Source organism: Pongo pygmaeus, chromosome 18 (assembly GCF_028885625.2).
Source record: "Pongo pygmaeus isolate AG05252 chromosome 18, NHGRI_mPonPyg2-v2.0_pri, whole genome shotgun sequence".
Lineage (NCBI taxonomy): Eukaryota > Metazoa > Chordata > Mammalia > Primates > Hominidae > Pongo > Pongo pygmaeus.
Genome location: NC_072391.2, coordinates 66738588 through 66758324, shown reverse-complemented (window position 1 = coordinate 66758324; position 19737 = coordinate 66738588). Strand labels below are relative to the sequence as shown.

The following is a 19737-nucleotide window of genomic DNA, read 5'->3' as shown; positions in this document are numbered from 1 at the left end:
TTTCTCCATGTTGGTCAGGCTGGTCTCGAACTCCCGACCTCAGGTGATCCACCCGCCTCAGCCTCCCAAAGTGCTGGGATTACAGGCGTGAGCCACCAAGCCCGGCCTGTTTTTCAGTCTCTAATACACTGTTACGCGTCCCTAGCATAGTAGCTGTTTTCTGTAAATTCGGAGCGAAGTTGACTGCAAACCCCGCCGGGTTCACTGGCCTGGGCGGCGTGGACTTCAAGCCCCAGGAGGCATTGCGGCCGGCACATCGGGAACTACGGCGTCTGAGAAGGGGGCCGGGCCCTCCGGTCCTTTCCCTCCCAGAAGCCCGCGGGCGGCTCGGAACGCTGTTTCTATCATGGCCGCGGGAGCCGGGACGGCGGGCCCCGCTTCCGGCCCGGGCGTCGTGCGTGACCCAGCGGCGTCACAGCCGAGGAAGCGGCCCGGCCGGGAGGGCGGGGAGGGCGCGCGGCGATCGGACGCGATGGCGGGAGGAGGCGGGAGTAGCGACGGCAGCGGGCGGGCAGCTGGCAGGCGGGCGTCCCGCAGTAGCGGGCGGGCCCGGCGGGGGCGCCACGAGCCGGGGCTGGGGGGCCCGGCGGAGCGCGGCGCGGGGGAGGCACGGCTGGAAGAGGCAGTCAATCGCTGGGTGCTCAAGTTCTACTTCCACGAGGCGCTGCGGGCCTTTCGGGGTAGCCGGTACGGGGACTTCAGACAGATCCGGGACATCATGCAGGGTGAGGGCCGGGCCGGGGGAAGGGGGTTGGAGCGCCGGGGAAGGGGGTTCGGGGGACCGGGGGTCGGGACTGGGGGTCTCCCAGCCAACGATGTCTTCTCTCCCAGCTTTGCTTGTCAGGCCCTTGGGGAAGGAGCACACCGTGTCCCGATTGCTGCGGGTTATGCAGTGTCTGTCGCGCATTGAAGAAGGGGAAAATTTAGGTATGGCTATTTTTGTGTTCTTCTCTGGGCTTACTTGCGTAGGGTTTTGTTTTAAAACTTATATCTGGAACTGAAGGATTCCAGGTTAAAGTGCGATAGTTTCCATCAGAGTGGTCTTTTTCATTCTACGATGGGTCTGTTTTCTGGCTCTACTGGCTCTAGTTTTCTCCGGTTAAGGTTGTCTTGGCTGCTTTTCTGTGTTTTTTTAAATCTTCTCCCACCTGTTAATTGCTCACCCCAACTTTGCTCCTATCTAAAGTGAGTTATGTTCATATGGACATCTTATTTCCCCCATGGTAGAGAGTTTTTCAGAGTAGAAGTACATTTTTCTCCTCTAAATTTAACTTGAAAGCTATTTAGCTGTTATTAGTTTCTTGCCACTCGTATCTGAGGTGGATGGGTATGTTCTGAATTTGAGAGGCAAATGCATGTATTTAAAAATAATTTTTTTGCCGGTCTTGACAGGTATTAAAAAATGATCACGTTAAATTCATTGATATGAATTTGGACCCTTATCGTGTATGTCAACCTGTAGCAAATATGTCAAAAAATTAAATGCAAATCTTACCGTGTTTGCATGCTCCATTTCCATAAATATATAAAATTTTTGGACATAACTTTTTTACCCTTAGAAAAGAGCTTAAAATGAAAACTGTGCTTTGTCCTAGACTGTTCCTTTGATATGGAGGCTGAGCTCACACCACTGGAATCAGCTATCAATGTGCTGGAGATGATTAAAACGGAATTTACACTGACAGAAGCAGTGGTCGAATCCAGTAGAAAACTGGTCAAGGAAGCTGTAAGGCTCTATTTTTATATCTTTTTTCTTTGACCAAAAATCAGGGGTCTTTGAGGATACAGCACTTACTCTTTACTGTGTGGGGCAGAGGAAAACAGGAATGGGGAGAGATTAAGCAAGCAAGAAGGCACACACACAGACGTTATCTCTTCAGGTGTCTCCTTTCCCACCCAGGCTTGGGAAGTAATGGCAGGTGCTCAGTTTTTGTGATTTGGGTGGTCTTCCTTATGGCTTTGGCATTGAAGCTCTGACATTTTGGAGGTTACTGCACCATTCGGGAGCACTCTGCAAGGGCCTTAAGTAACTCTGGCCTAGGGTTTGGTCACCCTTGTTTATAATAAACCAAGGAGGTAAACTGGGGCCTTGGAAAATGTGGTACAGACTTTGAGTTCTTTCTGTCTGCAGAAAGAGGGGCTTAGAGAACATCCCTTTTGAACAGATAGATTAGAATCAGAAGTGCTGGGATAATGAGCCAGCTAGCAAAATAGTAATTGTAGAATAATGATAGAAAGCTGGCACAGGCAGTATTCTTGAATTCAAGAAAAAAGCTAATGGAGTATCTAGGAATTTGGGATTGTTACTGTGTTGTGGCTCAGGTAGCTTCAAACAGTAGAAATTATTTTAATTTAAAACATAGAAGTGGCTGTGGGAACCAGTCAGAAAAAGATTTTTCTTCCCCCAAAACCAAGGCTGGGGGGTGTGGAAGCAGATGCGGAGGTGAAGATGGAAAACATCAGCTAAGCATTGCCCTGGTGGTAGAAAACAGGGAAATGGTTAAGAAAAGAGCACCCCTAAAAGGATGGGATCCCAAAGATGGGGGTGGGGTAGAAACAGAAAATCTTGCTTTGCAAGGAAAACCTTCTGTCTCTTGGCTGTGTACGAGGTACTTGGGTACCCTATTAAAAACAACTAGTGTGCATGAGGTGCACATATTTTATTTATTTAATTAAGGACCTTGGGCAGATACTACTTTTGGTCTTGTAAAAAACGCTTAAATATTAGTCATTTCCAAGGAAGAATAATTTCAAGAGTACATTTTTAGTCTAGGAAAATCAGGTTTAGGTTGAGGGGGGGCATATGCCAGAAAAGACATTATCAAAGGAGGAGAAATTCATGCCTACTTTCAGAACTGTTAAGGATCTTTTGAATGGGTACCAGTTCAGAGTAATTCATTTAACTTCTGTTAAGTACACATTGAGTATCCCTTATCCAAAATGCTTGGGAACAGAAGCATTTTGGATTTCAGATTTTGGAATATTTACATTGAATTTAGGTTGCGCATCCCAAATCCAAAAATCTGAGATCCCAAATGCCCTCAAATCTGAAACTTTTTGAGTGCCAACATGGCGCTCAAAGGAAATGCTCATTGGAGCATTTCAGATTTTGGATTTTCAGATTTAGGATGCTCAACGTGTAGCAACTCCTTTAGAATACAAGGGCTATAGATTTACCATCTGGCCCCTCTTCTGAAAGAGTCTTTGTGGGCTTTCATCTTTTAGCTGTGTATTTATTATTATTATTTAGGCTCATAGAGCTCCTTATTTGGATGGTTCATTAGGAAAAATCTATTAGAAAAATCTAAGCTCTCAAAGTAGCCATTTTCTTACGTTGACTCTGTTCTGCTTTTCCAGTCTCTACCAGGTACTAGATCTTATGCTTATTGTTACTGCAGTGTAACAAGTTACTCCAAGAATAAGCAACTCAAAACAGTTAATATTATCTTTCAATTTCCAAGGATCAGGAGTCTATTAGTGGTTCTGGCTCAGGGTTTCTCATGAGGTTACAGTCAAGCTGTCAGCTAGGTTTGCAGTCATTTCAAGACTCAACTGCTTCCATACTCACATAGTTGTTAACAAGACTCACTTTCCTACTGGCTGTTGGCTGGACACTTCAGCTCCTGGCCTCTCCACAGATAAGGCTGCTTGCAACATGGTAGCTTTCTTTTCCTAGAGCAAATCATGCAAGAGAGCAAGAACCCAAGGCAGAAGTCTCATTCTTGTATAGTCTAATCTTGGAAGTGACACATTATCACTTCCGCCATATGCTCTTGGTCATACAGACTAGACTCACTCTGGTAGAGTGTGAATGGGTCTCCGCAAGAGGTGAGGCGCATTGGGGGCTGCCTTTGAGGTTGGCAACCACAATTACCTTGATCTCCTAGTTGTTAAATGATATTATTTCATCCGTCTCTTCAGTTTACTTTGTAAAAGTTTCTCATTTACAGTCACGGAATCTGTTAATGATCGGGAAAATTCCACAGACGCCCAGGTTCAGTGAGCTTTGTTCATGCATTTAAGCTTTGTAAAGTGCCAAAACAGTTTATTTAAAAGTATATTGAATCTTTTGCAAAGTTTATCAAGTAAGTTATTTGTTAAGTTAGAACCCTCAGTGCATGGTCTAGGGATCTCTGGAGGTCCCCAGGACCCTTTCAGAGAAGTCATGAGGTCAAAACTGTTTTCATAAGCAAAACCAAAACATTATTTGACTTTTTCAATGCATTGGCATTTGCATTGATGGTGCAAAAGCAAGGATGAGTAAAATGGGTGATTCCTTAGCATGATCAAGATGGTAGTAATTGTACTAGTAGTCATTGTATTCTTTACTGCCACAATTTTTTTTAAAACTACCAATTTTAATTAAGAATGTTAGTCACAGTTGTTTAAAAGCCCAGAACTCCCATTAAAAAAAAAATGTAAAAAAAGAAATAATGTCTTTGGTAAAGTAGCAAAAACTGGATGAATTTTATTAACTCTAGAGCCATGAGTAAACATCTTTTCAGGATTTTGTGTGTTGAAATAAGAAATTATGGGTCAGGTGCAGTAGCTCATACCTGTAATCCCAGCACTTTGGGAGGCTGACGTGAGTGGATCGCTTGAGCCTAGGAGTTCCAGACCAGCCTGGGTAACATAGTGAAACCCTATCTCTGCAAAAATACAAAAAATTAGCTGGGTGTGGTGGTGTGCACCTGTGGTGCCAGCTACTTGGGAGGCTGAGGCAGAAGGATCACCTGAGCCCGGGAGGTGGAGGTTGCAGTAAGCTGATATCACACCACTGTACTCGAGCCTGGACAACAGAGTGAAGACCCTGTCAAAAAAGAAAAAAAGAAAAAAAAAAAAAAAAGAGGAAGTATGCCTAAAATGTTTCTGCTGTATACCAAAACATGGTGGTTACCAGGAAAAGCACTTGTGTTATTATTAGAGTTGCATGCTGAACTAGCTGCTTTTTTTATGGAATACTATTTTACCTGAAAGAACAACTGACAAATTATAGTTGTTCACACTTGGGTATTTGGCAGTCATTTTCTTGAGAATGAGTAAAGCAAACCTGTCACATAAAACAAGTGACAGTATTTGTTGCCAGTGATAAAGTTTAAGCTTTCTAGTGAAAAACAGAATTTTGGGAAACTTGTATTCGTGTGCTTGATAGCTTCCCAATACTTAGTCTTTTCTGAAGATTGGTAATATTAACAACTGACATTTAAAAAATATTTTTTAGGCTGGGTGTGGTGGCTCACGCCTGTAATCCCAGCACTTTGGGAGGCCAAGGCAGGTAGATCACCTGAGGTCAGAAGTTCGAGACCAGCCTGGCCAACGTGGTGAAACCTCGTCTCTACTAAAAATACAAAAAAAATTAGCCAGGCCTGGTGGTGGGCACCTGTAATCCCAGCTACTCGGGAGACTGAGGCAGGAGAATTGCTTGAACCTGGGAGGAGGAGGTTGCTGTGAGCCGAGATCACACCACAGCACTCCGGCCTGGGCAGCAGTGAGACTCCATCTCAGAAAAAAAAAAAAAAATTAATGAATGTGCCAACATTTGAAGATCTTCGTAACTCAGTGAACCAGTATTTTCCAGATGATCAATGCATGATGTTATGAAGTCATCCATGGATGAAAGATCTATTTAAACTACAGGATAGACTGATGGTTTTTTTTTTTTTTTTTTTTTTTTTGGTAGACGGAGTCTCTCTCTGTCACCCAGGCTGGAGTATAGTGGTGCGATCTCGGCTCACTGCAAGCTCCGCCTCCTGGGTTCAAGCAGTTCTCCACCTCAGCCTCCCAAGTAGCTGGGATTACAGGCGCCCACCACCACCCCTGGCTAATTTTTGTATTATTATTAGAAATGGTTTCACCATCTTGGCCAGGCTGGTCTTGCACTCCTGACCTCATGATCTACCCACCTTGGCCTCCCAAAGTGCTGTGATTACAGGAGTGAGCCACTGCGCCCAGCTGACTGATGGATTTTAATGTGACAGATTAAGAACAGTTTACTTACTGCAGTTTCGTGTAGAATCAAACAAGAATAGCCACAGTTTTCTGAAAAAGCTATTAAAACACTCCTCCATTTTCAACTTCGTATGTGTGTAAAGCCAGATTTTTAAAAATGCCTTAACCAAAGGTAGGGCATGGTGGATCACACCTGTAATCCCAGCACTTTGGGAGGCTAAGACGGGCGGATCACTTGAGGTCAGAAGTTTGAGACCAGGCTGGCCAATATGGTGAAACCCTGTCTCTACCAAAAATACAAAAATTAGCTGGGTGTGTGGCACGAGCCTGTAATCCCAGCTACTCGGGAGGCTGAGGCATGAGAATCGCTTGAACCCAGGAGGCGAGGAGGCTGCAGTGAGCTGAGATCACATCACTGCACTCCAGCCTGGGTGACAGAGCAAAACTCTGTCTCAAAAAAAAACCCCACTCTACCAAAATAACACATCACAGCAGATTAAATACAGAAGCAGTTATGAGAATCAAGCTATCTTCTATATTAAATCAGGTATTAAAGAGATTTTCAAAATGAAAAACAATGTCACCCTTCTCATTAAACTTTTATCTTAGTAAATGCCGTAATTTTTTATAAAGATGTTATTTATGTTACCCTGTAATGAGTTTATTGTTATTTTTTAATGAATTAATAAATATTTAAAATTTTCTGATTTATGTTTGTAATACAGTGAATATCAACAAATATAACCTACATAAACAGAAAGCTCTTTGAGGGTCTGCATTAACGTTTTAAGAGGAATATAAAAGAATCCTGAGACCAAAAATTTGAGACCTGCTTCTGCAAGCTGTTAATTATATCAAGACTATATTTGTTTTCTCCTCATAACTAAAGGAGAGATTGATCTGTTAGGTTTCTTTGGAGAACAAGGGGTAGCAACACATACAGCATGTCCTTGAAGCATTTATGTGTTGCTTTTTACTATGCAGCATTGTCCCCTGCACCTTTGGCAACAGCAGCTTGATGTTCTTTGAGGGCCTTACCCCATTTGGGGTGCTTGTATATCGGATACACTCTCTTAGAACTTTACATTTGAAACAAAAATATTTGTTGAGGCTTTTTAAACATTGCTACTTCCCAGAACAGCCTTGCTTCTCTTTGCATCTGCTTCTTTATTCTTCAGTTCTGTGAGTTTTGGTCTTCTTCTCTTCCTTTGTTAATATATGTGCTTTCTGGCATTTCTTCCCAACATAAACCTTACCTATTGTGAAAATCTGTGCTTGGAATTTCCCTTTTATTTAACTTATCCAGAAACCATCGATATTGCTTAGAAACCTTAGCAAACCTTAACAAATACGTAAGAGAATAAACTATACTTAATTCTGAGAACTGCCAAGTGAAAAGGCAGTGATTCATCTTTTTAATTTTTTCCCCCACAGGAAATTAATACATAGTTTTAAAAGATAAGCTCATAGCACAACCTTTGAAGCAGACTTCTATATTTCAATTTGAAAGCATTCATATTTCCTTTCTTGCTTCACACATTAAATATAGAAGAATATGTGTTCCAATTCTGGAGAACATAGAGTAAACATACTCTCTTCTGTCTCTCCCTCTTAATGTAATTATAAGTCTTGGACAGAATGCATGGAGTAGCTATCTGAGGATTCTATCTGGAAATAGGCATATAGGGAAGGAGACCAGAATTTGAAGTTCCACCAAACCAGTGATGAATAGTTTACCATTTTTTCCTTCTCTGGTATCACCCAGCCCAGACTCAAAGGCAGCCTGAAACCTGGAAGTGCACTCCAGGTGTGAACAGAAAGAGCACCAAGAGAAGCTTTCTCTTTCTGGTCTGAGGAGCAAGGAAAGATCTCTCAAGGGTCAAAGATGGTGAAAGAAATCCCAGTTTTTTCTCTTTTTTCGCTTCTTTCTTGCCCTGGCCCCCAGGCAATATTATCCTGGTGGCAGCAGCTGCCTAGCAATGACAGTGGCAACAGGGCAAACATCTAAAACTGAAGGAGGAGAACTCTTTTTCTCACCAAAGGAGCTGTGATCCCCAGAACATGGAACAAATTCCATAGCCTTCCACTGTCTCTCCTGCTGCTTGGCCCTAGGTGCAGATGCAGTTAGTGTGTGACAGAGTGAGGAAACCAAAGTCCAGGAATGCAAGGCTGCTTCAGTATTTGAAAATCAATCAATGTAGTCTACCATATTAAGAGAAAAACCATATGATCTTATAAATTGATGCTGAAATTGACAGAATACAACATTAGTTCATGATAAAAACACTCAGCAAACTAGGAATGAAGGGAACTTCCTCAACCTGATAAAAGGTGTCTAAAAAAGACCACAGCTAACATTCTTAATGGTAAAAATTGGAATGCTCACCACTTGTATTCAACATCATACTGGAAGACCTAACCAGTGCAATAAGGCAGGGGGGAAAAAGCTTGCAGAATGGAGAGGAAATAATAAAATTATTTCTTTTTGCAGATGACAGGACTATGTAGAAATCTCATGAAGTATACCAAAAAAAATCCTGTAAGTTTAGCAAGATCAACACAAAAATCAGTCATACATCACATGAAAACAGCATTTTAAAGTAAAAAAAGAAAAGTCAGTCATATTTCTATTTCCGTATACTAGCAGTGAACAATTCAAAATGAAATTACCAAAACGATGCCATTTACAATGGCTTCAAAACAGAAAGAAAAAGAAATACGTGTAAGTCTAGCAAAATGTGAAGGAACTGTATATGGAAAAATGTAAAATGCTGATGAATGAAATTAAGGCCAGGCAGCACTTTGGGAGGCTGAGGCAGGCAGATCATGAGGTAAAGAGATCAAGACCATCCTGGCCAACACGGTGAAACCCCGTCTCTACTAAAAATACAAAAATTAGCTGGGTGTGGTGGCATGCGCCTGTAGTCCCAGCTACTTGGGAGGCTGAGGCAGGAGAATTGCTTGAACCTGGGAGGTGGAGATTGCAGTGAGCCGAGATTGCACCAGTGCACTCCAGTCTGGCAACAGAGCAAGACTCCATCTCAAAAAAGAAAAAAAAAATTAAGACCGAATGTTCATGTTCATGGATTGGAAGACACAATATAAATTAAGATGTCACTTACCTCCCATTGATCTATAGAGTTAATACAATTCCAGTCACAATCTCAGCAGGATTTTCTTTTTCTTTTCCTTTTTTTTGAGATGGAGTCTTGCTCTGTTTCCCAGGCTGGAGTGCAGTGGCACAATCTCGGCTCACTGGAACCTCCGTCTCCTAGGTTTAAGCGATTCTCATGCCTCAGCCTCCTGAGGAGCTGGATTTAAGGCGTGTGCCACCACACCTGGCTAATTTTAGTGTGTTTTTAGTAGAGATGGGGTTTCACCATGTTGGCCAGACTGGTCTGAAACTCCCAACTTCAGGCAATCCACCTGCCTTGGCCTCCCAAAGTGCTGGGATTACAGGTGTGAGCCATCGCACCTGGCCTAGCAGGATTTTCTTTCTTTTCTTTGTCTTTCTCTCTGTTTTTTTTTTTTTTTTTTTTTTTTAATGAGACAAGGTCTCGCTCTGTCACCTGGGCTGGAATGCAGTGGCATAATCATGGCTCACTGCAGCCTCGACCTCCTGGGCTCAGGTGCTCTTCCCACTTTACCCTCTTGAATAGCTGGAACCACAAGCATGTGCCACCTTGCCTGGCTAATTTTTTTTTTTTTTTTTTTGGTAAAGATGGGGTCTCCCTATGTTCCCATATTGCACAGTCTGGTCTTGAACTCCTGGGCTCAAGTGATGCTCCCACCTTAACCTTCCAAAGTGCTGGGATTGCAGATTTGAGCCACCCTATCTGGCCTCAGCAAGATTTTCTATAGATACAGACTGGCTAATTCTAAAATTTATATGGAAAGGCAAAGGAATTTAAATAACCAAAAAGTGTTATATTGAAAGAAAAAGTCGGACTCATACTACCCAATTTTAAGAATTATGAGAAAGTTACAGTACTTAAAACTATAGAGATTAGTAGAACAGAAGAGAGCATCTAAAAACAGACCCACACAAATATGACTAATTGATTTTTGACAAAGATGTGAAGGCTATTCAATGGGAAAAGGATAGTCTTTTCAACAAATGGTGTGGAAACAATTGAATGTCCATATGCAGAAATGAACTTTGACCATAAGCTCACATCTTGTACAAAAATTAACTCAAAATTATAATCTAAATGTAAAATGTGAAACCATAAACCTTAGAGGAAACATGAAGGAATCTTTGTGTTCTCTAGAGTTAGGCAAAAAAATCTTAGATAAGAATTTAAAAACATCCATAAGAAGAAAAATTGATGAATAGGACTTAATCAAAGTTTTAAACTTTTGCTCTGAGAAAAACACTGTTAAGAGAATGGAAAAGCAACCTACAGGTTGGGAGAAAATATTTACAAATCACACCTGACAAAGAACTGGTATCTAGAATATATAAAGAGCTCTCAAAAGAAACAAGTCTATACAACCCTAGTTTTAAATGGGCAAAAGGCTCACCCAAAATAATGTAGATGGTAAAAAAAAAAATTACATGAAAAGATGTTCAACATCATTTACTCATTAAGGAAATACAAATTAAAACCACAGTAGATTCAAATACCAATTAGAATGGACCAAACTTTAAAAAATACTGATAGTGGGGCATGGTGTCACATGCCTATAATCCCTGCTACTTGGACACCTGAGGTAGAAGGATTGCTTGAGGCCAAGAGTTTGAGTTCAGCCTGGGTGATATAGACCCTATCTCAAGAAAAATTAATTAAAAAAAAAACTGACTATAAAAAGTGTTAGTTACATATTTCAAAACATCACGTTGTACATAAGTGTGTGCAATTTTCATCTGTTTTTTAAATAGGGATGGGATCTCACTGTTGCCCACGCTGGACTTGAACTCCTGGGCTCAAGTGATCCTCCTACCTTGGCCTTCTGAAGTGCTGAGATTACAGGCGTGAGCCACCACACCTAGCCTATTTTTTAAAAAGCACTAGTGAGGATGTGGAGCAACTGGAACTCTCATATATTGCTGATGGGAATGCGGGATGATACAGCTACTCCAGAAAGTAGTTTGGCCATTTCTTATAAACACATTTTCCATGAGACCATGCAATCCTATTCTTGGGTATTTACCTTAGAGAAATGAGAAGTTTTACCTTAGAGTAAATGAGAATGTTTTAGCATCTCTATTTATAATAACCATAAATTGCAGACATCTCAAATGTCCTTCGGTGGATGAATGTATAAACTATAGTACATGCATGGAATGGAATACTGCCCAACAACAAGAAAAAGTGAACTATTGATAGTGTACCAACATGGATGGACCTTAAAGGCATCATACAGAGTGAAAGGAGCCAAGCTCAAGGCTACATCCTTTAAAAAAAAAGTCCTACACACTTATGGCTTTTTTGTTCTTGTTTTTTGAGACGGAGTCTCACTCTGTTGCCCAGGCTGGAGTGCAGTGGTGCGATATCGGCTCACTGAAACCTCTGCCTGTCAGGTTCAAGCAGTTCTCCTGCCTTAGCCTCCCAAGTACCTGAGACTACAGGTGCCCACCACCATGCCCTTCTAATTTTTGTATTTTAAGTAGAGACAGGGTTTCACATGCTGACCAGGCTGGTCTTGAACTCCTGACCTCATGATCTGCCCACCTCAGCCTCCCAAAGTGCTAGGATTACAGGCGTGAGCCACTGCGCCTGGCCCTTTTTTTTTTTTTTTTTTTAAAAAGAGAGAGAGGGTCTCGCTTTATTGCCCAGGCTGGAGTGCAGTGGCATGATCATAGCTCACTGCCGCCCTCAAATTCCTAGGCTCAGGTGATCCTCCTACCTCTGCCTCCCGAGTAACTAGGACCACAGGCACACACCACCACCCTGACTACTTTTTTGTAGAGATGGGTTTTCACTGTGTTGCCCAGGCTGGTTTCAAATTCCTGGCCTCAAATGATCCTCCTGTCTCAGTCTCCCAAAGCACTGGGATTACAGTTATGAGCCACCGGGATCAGTGGTTGCCAGGGTTAGGTGTGACTACACAGGACAGCCAAGGCAGGTTTTTGGATCCTCATTGTAGTGGATGATATAGGGGTCTACATGTGTTAAAATTCCAAACCAGATGCCCTAAACAAGTTAATTTTGCTGTATGCAAGTTAGATAGAATTTTAAAAGATAGTAAGACCTGTATGATTAAAAAAGTAAAAACTTTGTATTCAAGAAAGTAAGCATAGTTTGAGCATATGTTTTTCTGCTGAAAGTGATGTATAAATGGATATGGTCATCTGAGTAAAATGAAGACTTACTTTGTACCTTCCCTGCGCAGCAAGAACTTAACGGTTGTGCCTGCATATTCAAGGGCATTTGACATCAATTGCCTTCTGCCCTGTATGGCTGTGATCAGCACGTTGAGGATAGAAGCAACAGATTAGTACTTAATGGATTTCCTTGCTATTCTTCCCCTTAGTCTGTGTCTCTGTACATTCTTCCCTGTGAAGATCAAAAATATCTATGAACCAATTTTCCTTTTATTGTTTGTTTTGAGACGGGGTATCGCTCTTTCGCCCAAGCTGGAGTGCAGTGGTGCAGTCACTGCTCACTGCAGCCCCGATCTCCCAGACCCAAGTGATCCTCCTACCTCAGCCTCCCGAGTAGCTGGGACCACAGGCACACACCAACATGCCTGGCTAGGTGGGTTTTTCTGGGGGAGAGACAGGGTCTCCCTATGTTCCCCAGGCTGGTCTCAAACTCCTGAGCTCAAGCGACCCTCTCACCTTGGCCTCTCAAAGTGTGGGAATACAGTTGTACAGTTGTAAGCTACCACACCCAGTTGGCTTGCCTTTTTTTGTATGGTGGTCTTTTTAAAGAATCTGTGTCTCTCTCAGACAGGATTTGAGATAGCTACTTTATTCTATCATATAACTTCAAATACTCCCAATTTTTTGTTGGCTTTTCTAATTTTTAAAAATGTTCATATATATTATAAATGTTCAGTCACTGTTATTTTTCCTCAAGAGAACCTCATTCTCTTGAGGTTTCTTTATGGAAGGACTCTACTTTCTCTCCGTGGCTGGTGAGGCCTTATCTTACCTGGAACTTTGCCCTTTTTATTTGCTGCTTGTCAATGACCTGGGTTTGTTGGCTTCAGTAGTTCCCTAGGTGCTTTAATTGAAGTTGCCAGCTGGAGTTTATGGTAGTAAGGGGTTGTCCTTTCATTCTCCTACAGAACTGGCCTTAGGCCTTTCCAGAATGGAACTAGCAGAACTCTGTGGTCAGCAAATCCCTTTTTTTACCCCTACAGTATGTCCTCCCTCCCTCATCCCCCCCTTGCTTTAAAGCTTTTGCATCCAAAAAGAACAAAATCAATTGTTCTGGGAACCTGAAATTACAGGACGTAGAATGACTCCTGTCCATTCTTTCTTTCCTCAGGAGGCCCTATTGAAATTGGTTAAATGGTCTGTAATCCAGGGGATCAGATTTTGCTCTATCAGCCATGTAACAAAAGCCATTGTATTGTTGAAAAGCGACTACCTTACAAGCAGAAAGAGATAGCTTCCAGTGGTTCATAACACTTGAACAATAATTTTTTTTTTTTTTTTTTTTTTTTTTTTGAGACGGAGTTTTGGCTCTTGTTGCCCAGGCTGGAGTGCAGTGGCGCGATCTCGGCTTACTGCAACCTCTGCCTCCCAGGTTCAAGCAATTCTCCTGCCTCAGCCTCCCGAGTAGCTGGGATTACAGGCATGCACCACCGTGCCCGGCTAATTTTGTATTTTTAGTAGAGATGGGGTTTCTCCATGTTGGTCAGGCTGGTCTCGAGCTCCCAACGTCAGGTGATCCACCTGCCTTGGCCTCCCAAAGTGCTGGGATTACAGGCGTGAGCCACCGCGCCTGGCTTTATAATTGTTAGTTTTTAAGTACAGAAATTTGATGTGATGTGAGAGAGAGTTATTTTGATGTTTGATATTCTGATTACACCTGTCATTACAAAAGTAAAAAAAGATTTTTCCCCTCCTTTTTAGGCTGTCATTATTTGTATCAAAAACAAAGAATTTGAAAAGGCTTCAAAAATTTTGAAAAAACATATGTCCAAGGACCCCACAACTCAGGTAAATTTGATACATTTTTGCTCCTGTGACTTAAATTCATCTCATTGCTTTTTGTGGGGAAATAGGGAAAGGGTTCTTGGTCCAGGAATATTACCTAAATATTCTCCTTTCAACATGTAACACCTGCAGCAAGTTATCTTTTATATTCAAGATAACTCACTGTAAAATTGGCTTTTCAAAATTTAGTTTTTATTAGAGAAATTTACATAAATTATTCACTTGCCTTATTTCTGTCTAGTTTATAACAGAACATTGATTTAAATGATCAGCACCAGGTATAGAGCTGACAAATGTAACCCTTCTGACTTTATTTACATTAAATGTTGATCCTGCAGATGTGAGGAAGCTTCTTTGGTGAGGACATAGCACCTGTTTCCTGGTGTCAAAAGTTCTGTTGGTCCCCTGCTTTTATTTTTTCTTCTTCCTTTTTATTCATTTGTTTATTTATTTTTTTTGAGGCAGAGTCTCGCTTTGTTGCTCAAGCTGGAGTGCAGTGGTGCAGTCATAGTTCACTGCAGCCTCAACTTCCTGAGCTCAAGCAGTTCTTCCACCTCATCCTCCCCAGTAGCTAGGTTCACAGCTGCTTGTCACCACACATGGCTAATTTTTTAAATTTTTTGTAGAGACAGGGTCTCTTTATGTTGCCCAGGCTGGTCTGGAACTCCTGGGCTCAAGTGATCCTACCACCTCGGCCTCCCAAAGTGCTGGGATTACATGAATCATCATGCCCAACCATTTCTTCTATATACTTTTTTTTTTTTTTTTTTGAGATGGAGTCTTGCTCTGTTGCCCGGGCTGGAGTATAGTGGCTCGATCTTGGCTCACTGCAACCTCCACCTCCCAGTTTCAAGCAGTTCTCTTGCCTCAGCCTTTGGAGTAGCTGGGATTACAGGTGTGTGCCACCATGCTGGGCTAATTTTTTTAAGTTTTTAGTAGAGACGGGGTTTTAACATGTTGGCCAGGCTGGTCTCAAACTCCTGACCTCAAGTGATCCGCCCGCCTCGACCTCCCAAAGTGCTGGGATTACAGGTGTGAGCCACTGCACCTGGCCTCTATATAAATTCAAATTTTATTATTTGAAAAGGTAATACATGTACATAATACAGAATTCAAAAGGTATAACCAAAGAGTTTGGTGAAAATACTCTCATCTGTGACCCTCAGCCATCTTCCCTTCAGAGGCAACCAATTTCTTTTTTTTTTTCTTTTACCCTTTCAAAGATCCTCTATGCATGTGCAAGGAAATTGTGTGTGTACAGACATCCACATAGATCCATTTTCCTCATTCTTCTCACACACATACGCGATAGCATAGCCTACACACTAATGTGAACACTTTTCTAAATTGCCTTTTTCACTTAATATTATATCTTGGAATCATTCTATGTTAGCATATAAGGAACTTCTTTATCTGTTTTTTATAGCTGCATAGTAACCCACTGTGGCTGAACCTGATTTATTGACCAATCCTTTGTGTTGGGCTTCCCTTCCTGTATGTGTGCCAGTGATTTGCATTGACGGCATTGCAGAAGTTCTCATAGTGTCTGTCTCACCTCATCATCATTGAATTTTTACTGGAGTTCTACTTTCTCATGTTGCAAATATCGGTCCATTGTGTAGAAGCTGAGAAATGATCTCCTGAATATTATTCGAGAAAAGAACTTGGCCCATCCTGTTATCCAGAACTTTTCCTATGAGACCTTCCAGCAGAAGATGCTGCGCTTCCTGGAGAGCCACCTGGATGACGCCGAGCCCTACCTCCTCACGGTGCGCCTTGGCCCTTCTCCCATAACCATGGTGTGCCCTTGAGGATGTGCGGGGAATCAGAATATCTGAAGTGAAAAGAGTTGATCTGTGAAAAAGACATTGAATTGTATGCACTAGCTTTCTTAATTAAATGCCTTAAAAATGCAAAAGCAGGCCAGGCACAATGGCTCACGCCTGTAATCCCAGCACTTTGGGAGGCCCAGGCGGGTGGATCACCTGAGGTCAGGAGTTCGAGACCTGCCTGAACAACATGGTGAAACCCCATCTCTACTAAAAATATAAAAATTAGCTGGGCGCGGTGGCAGGCACCTGTAATCCCAGCTATTTTGGAGGCTGAGGCAGGAGAATCGCTTGAACCCAGGAGATGGAGATTGCAGTGAGCCAAGATTGCGCCATTGCACTCCAGCCTGGACAACAGAGCGAGACTCCGTCTCAAAAAAAAAATAAATAAATAATACAAAAGCAGAGATACTGGCAGAGGCAAATGGAACACACCTGATCTCCCTCATCTGCTATTTTTATCTCCTTTACACATGGTTAATCTGCCATGGTTGAAGTAGAACATTCGCTTGCAATCAATGGTGGTTCCCAAAGGCGATGACTTGTGAACTAAGTTTGGAGGAAGAGTGGTTTGGCAGATGTGGTACGATGGAGTTGCTAACAGGAAGAAGGCATGGTGTGGAGAAAGGTGTCACTGAAAGTATAAAGTTGAAAGAAGCCAAATGAAAACATTCTTTAATTGGATCAAAGAGATAAAAGAATGGAAGCAGTGCGGCTCAGGACAGCATAGGGAAGAACTAGACCCAGGCTGTCATAGATGGGAGACTGTGGTGAAGGAACACTGAGTGAGAGTGGTTTTGTTTTGTTTTTGAAACCAGGACTTTGGCCGAGTACAGTGGTTCACACCTGTAATCCCAGCACTTTGGGAGGCCAAGGCGGGCAGGTTGCTTGAGCTCAGGAGTTCAAGACCACCCCGGGCAACATGGTGAAACCCCGTCTCTACAAAAAATACAAAAATTAGCCAGGTGTGGTGGCATGTGCCTGTAGTCCCAGCTACTTGGGAGGCTGAAGTGGGAAGATCACTTGAGGCTGCCAGTGAGCTGTGGTCATGCCACTGCACTTCAGCCTGGGCAAAAGAAACCAGGACTTTGGGAATGTGGAAAATATTCTGTCTCATAACAGATCTGCTAGGCCCATATTAGGATAGTGTCCATGATCTTAGCAGTCATTTGGTAAATCTCAGATTATTTATAAGCAGGTAGTTTGGGATATTCAGGCAGCAGGTGTCAAGATAGTTGAGCCTGGCCTAGGGTCCTTTCCTTTCTATTCCAGGTAACTGGAAATTATCTTGCTGCTGTCTGTGTGTGTGGACAGAACTCTTGGCTTTTAGGACACCACACATTACAGATAAACATAACTGAAACTGAATAACACTGGACTGATTGGAAATGTCTAAAACTTAAGCCAGAGGGAGACAGATGAACAGATGGAGTTAGAGCAAGATTAGCCTACTCAGGACTCTGTGTTGTATAGGTAAGGATTCTCAAACAGTTGTTAATAAGGCAAAATATTTGTAGAAACAGTTATAAAAAATTCTATACACAAACTGGAAGATATTAGTATAAACATTTATTGCCGGGCATGGTGGCTCATGCCTGTAATCCCAGCACTTTGGGAGGCCAAGGCAGGCAGATCACTTGAGGTCAGGAGTTCCAGGCCAGCCTGGCCAACATGGTGAAACCCCGTCTCTACTAAAATACAAAAATTAACTGGACATGGTGGTGGGCGCCTGTAATCCCAGCTACTTGGGAGGCCGAGATAGGAGAATCGCTTGAACCCAGGAGGTGGAGATTGCAGTGAGCCGAGATTGCACCACTGTACTGCAGCCTGGGCAACAGAGCAAGACTCCCTCTCAAAAAAAATTTATTAATTATCTTAAGTTTGAATTAAAAAAGCTTGATTTATAAGTCTTGTAAGTTCTCTCCCATTTTATGTCCTTGGTTTTATGCCTAGATTGGATTTGTAAGTGAACTTGTTTGCATATTGAGTATATTCTTGGTGAAAGAAGCAGAGAATTAATGCAGTTCTGTGGCCTCTTCTTCCTGATGACATCCTTCCTTCCCCAGATGGCCAAAAAGGCTTTGAGATCTGAGTCTGCTGCCTCAAGCACAGGGAAGGAAGATAAACAGCCAGCACCAGGGCCTGTGGAAAAGCCACCCAGAGAACCTGCAAGGTAAGAAGATGCTCTCTTGTGATCTTGGGTAAAACACTGGGGTGGTCGCTGGAAGCAGTCTCCTCCTTAGGCCAGGATCAGTTCTCTCAGCAGTCTGACCTACTCACGTGTTACAAGGTTACTAATACAAGGCACTGTGGGAGACTGCACACCCTGGGAAGATGAGGAAACAGGATGCCTGGGGTCCCTGACAACGTCCTGATTGGCCATTCCTCAAAGGCTCTTTCACCATTTCTCTCTCCTTGCTCCCCCATGTTGACCCAGTACTTTTCTTGTGGACACCTAATCTCTTAATACATTCAGGAAACACTGTTCAGATCTGTGAGTTGAATCCCAAAACCAGTTCCTGAAGCGGGGGTCACAAGCTTAGATGTCCTTTGAGGGCCTAGTAGGAAACCTAAAGGAACTAAGTGGACCTAGGCTGAGAGCATGGGGCTGGGAACCAGGGGATGTGCTTTTCAGCTTCTTGTGGTTGTTGCTCTGTGGGAGTATCCAAGGATGCTCAGGCTTCAGGTGCTCAGATTTTTGTATGAGATGTCCAGGGGTTTCCATGAGATTTCCCAGTTTTTGGATGTTGACAGTTAATCCACTTAAAAAATTTTTTTTTTCATGTTGGTTAGACAACAAGACAGGTTGCCAGATGGATTTGGCCTGCAGGCTGCCAGTTTGCCCACTCCTGACAGTTTTTCCCTAAAGCATACTGACTGTTCCAAATGATAGATGAACTTTATTTTTAAAAGGCAGTTTCTCAATGTTCCAAGACTGTGTGGCATGACTTTTACTCTGAGAATTCTCAAGATCCTGCTCATAAGTGTGTTGTAGGCTGGGTGTGGTGGATCACGCCTGTAATCCCAGCACTTTGGGAGCCGAGGTGGGTGGAGCGCTTGAGCCCAGGAGTTCTAGGATACAGTGAGCTGTGTTCGTGCCACTGTATCCTATCTCTCTGTTCTATCTACTGTCTAGGACAGACCCAGACCCTGTCTCTAAAAATAAAATGAGAAGTAAAATAAAGGTTCTCTAACTTGGAGTTTTAAATTCATAATACAACTTACATATTACATTTAAAGCCTCCTCAACTGGAATTTGAAGCTTCAGACTTCAAAAAAGTTGTGGCTGTTTGGATGAGCATCAACAGTGGTGAAAAAGATCTTTGTGCCTATGCTTTATTTGCAGGCAGCTACGGAATCCTCCAACCACCATTGGAATGATGACTCTGAAAGCAGCTTTCAAGACTCTGTCTGGTGCACAGGATTCTGAGGCAGCCTTTGCAAAACTGGACCAGAAGGATCTGGTTCTTCCTACTCAAGCTCTCCCAGCATCACCAGCCCTCAAAAACAAGAGACCCAGAAAAGATGAAAACGAAAGTTCAGCCCCGGCTGACGGTGAGGGTGGCTCGGAACTGCAGCCCAAGAACAAGCGCATGACAATAAGCAGATTGGTCTTGGAGGAGGACAGCCAGAGTACTGAGCCCAGCTCAGGCCTCAACTCCTCCCAGGAGGCCGCTCCAGCGCCACCATCCAAGCCCACCGTTCTCAACCAACCCCTCCCTGGAGAGAAGAATCCCAAGTATGAAGACCTTCTTTGTAGAAATTTTGGGGCTGGTTGGTGGTCCTGGTTGGGCCTGGTATTACTTCCGTGAATGAAGTAACTTTCAGCTAAGTTACTCACCACCA

The 19737-nt window shown here is 42.8% G+C and overlaps 1 protein-coding gene across 5 annotated transcripts in view; it reads left to right on the top strand.

Moving 5' to 3' along the window:
- The first annotated feature begins 310 nt into the window (after nucleotides 1-310).
- TERF2 (telomeric repeat binding factor 2) overlaps nucleotides 311-19737 on the top strand; it is a 33075-nt gene continuing 13648 nt past the window's right edge. For 2 of the 5 annotated variants that reach the window (XM_063654482.1, XM_054454139.2), the window contains exons 1-7: nucleotides 317-725; nucleotides 832-927; nucleotides 1596-1726; nucleotides 13979-14065; nucleotides 15685-15831; nucleotides 17958-18064; nucleotides 19238-19630. In XM_063654482.1, the coding sequence (XP_063510552.1) occupies nucleotides 347-725; nucleotides 832-927; nucleotides 1596-1726; nucleotides 13979-14065; nucleotides 15685-15831; nucleotides 17958-18064; nucleotides 19238-19630 (1340 nt within the window). In that variant the 5' untranslated portion in view covers nucleotides 317-346. Of the gene's footprint in view, nucleotides 726-831; nucleotides 928-1595; nucleotides 1727-13978; nucleotides 14066-15684; nucleotides 15832-17957; nucleotides 18065-19237; nucleotides 19631-19737 lie in introns of all 5 variants that reach the window. The other 3 variants (XM_054454137.2, XM_063654483.1, XM_063654485.1) reach the window with 3 other exon arrangements.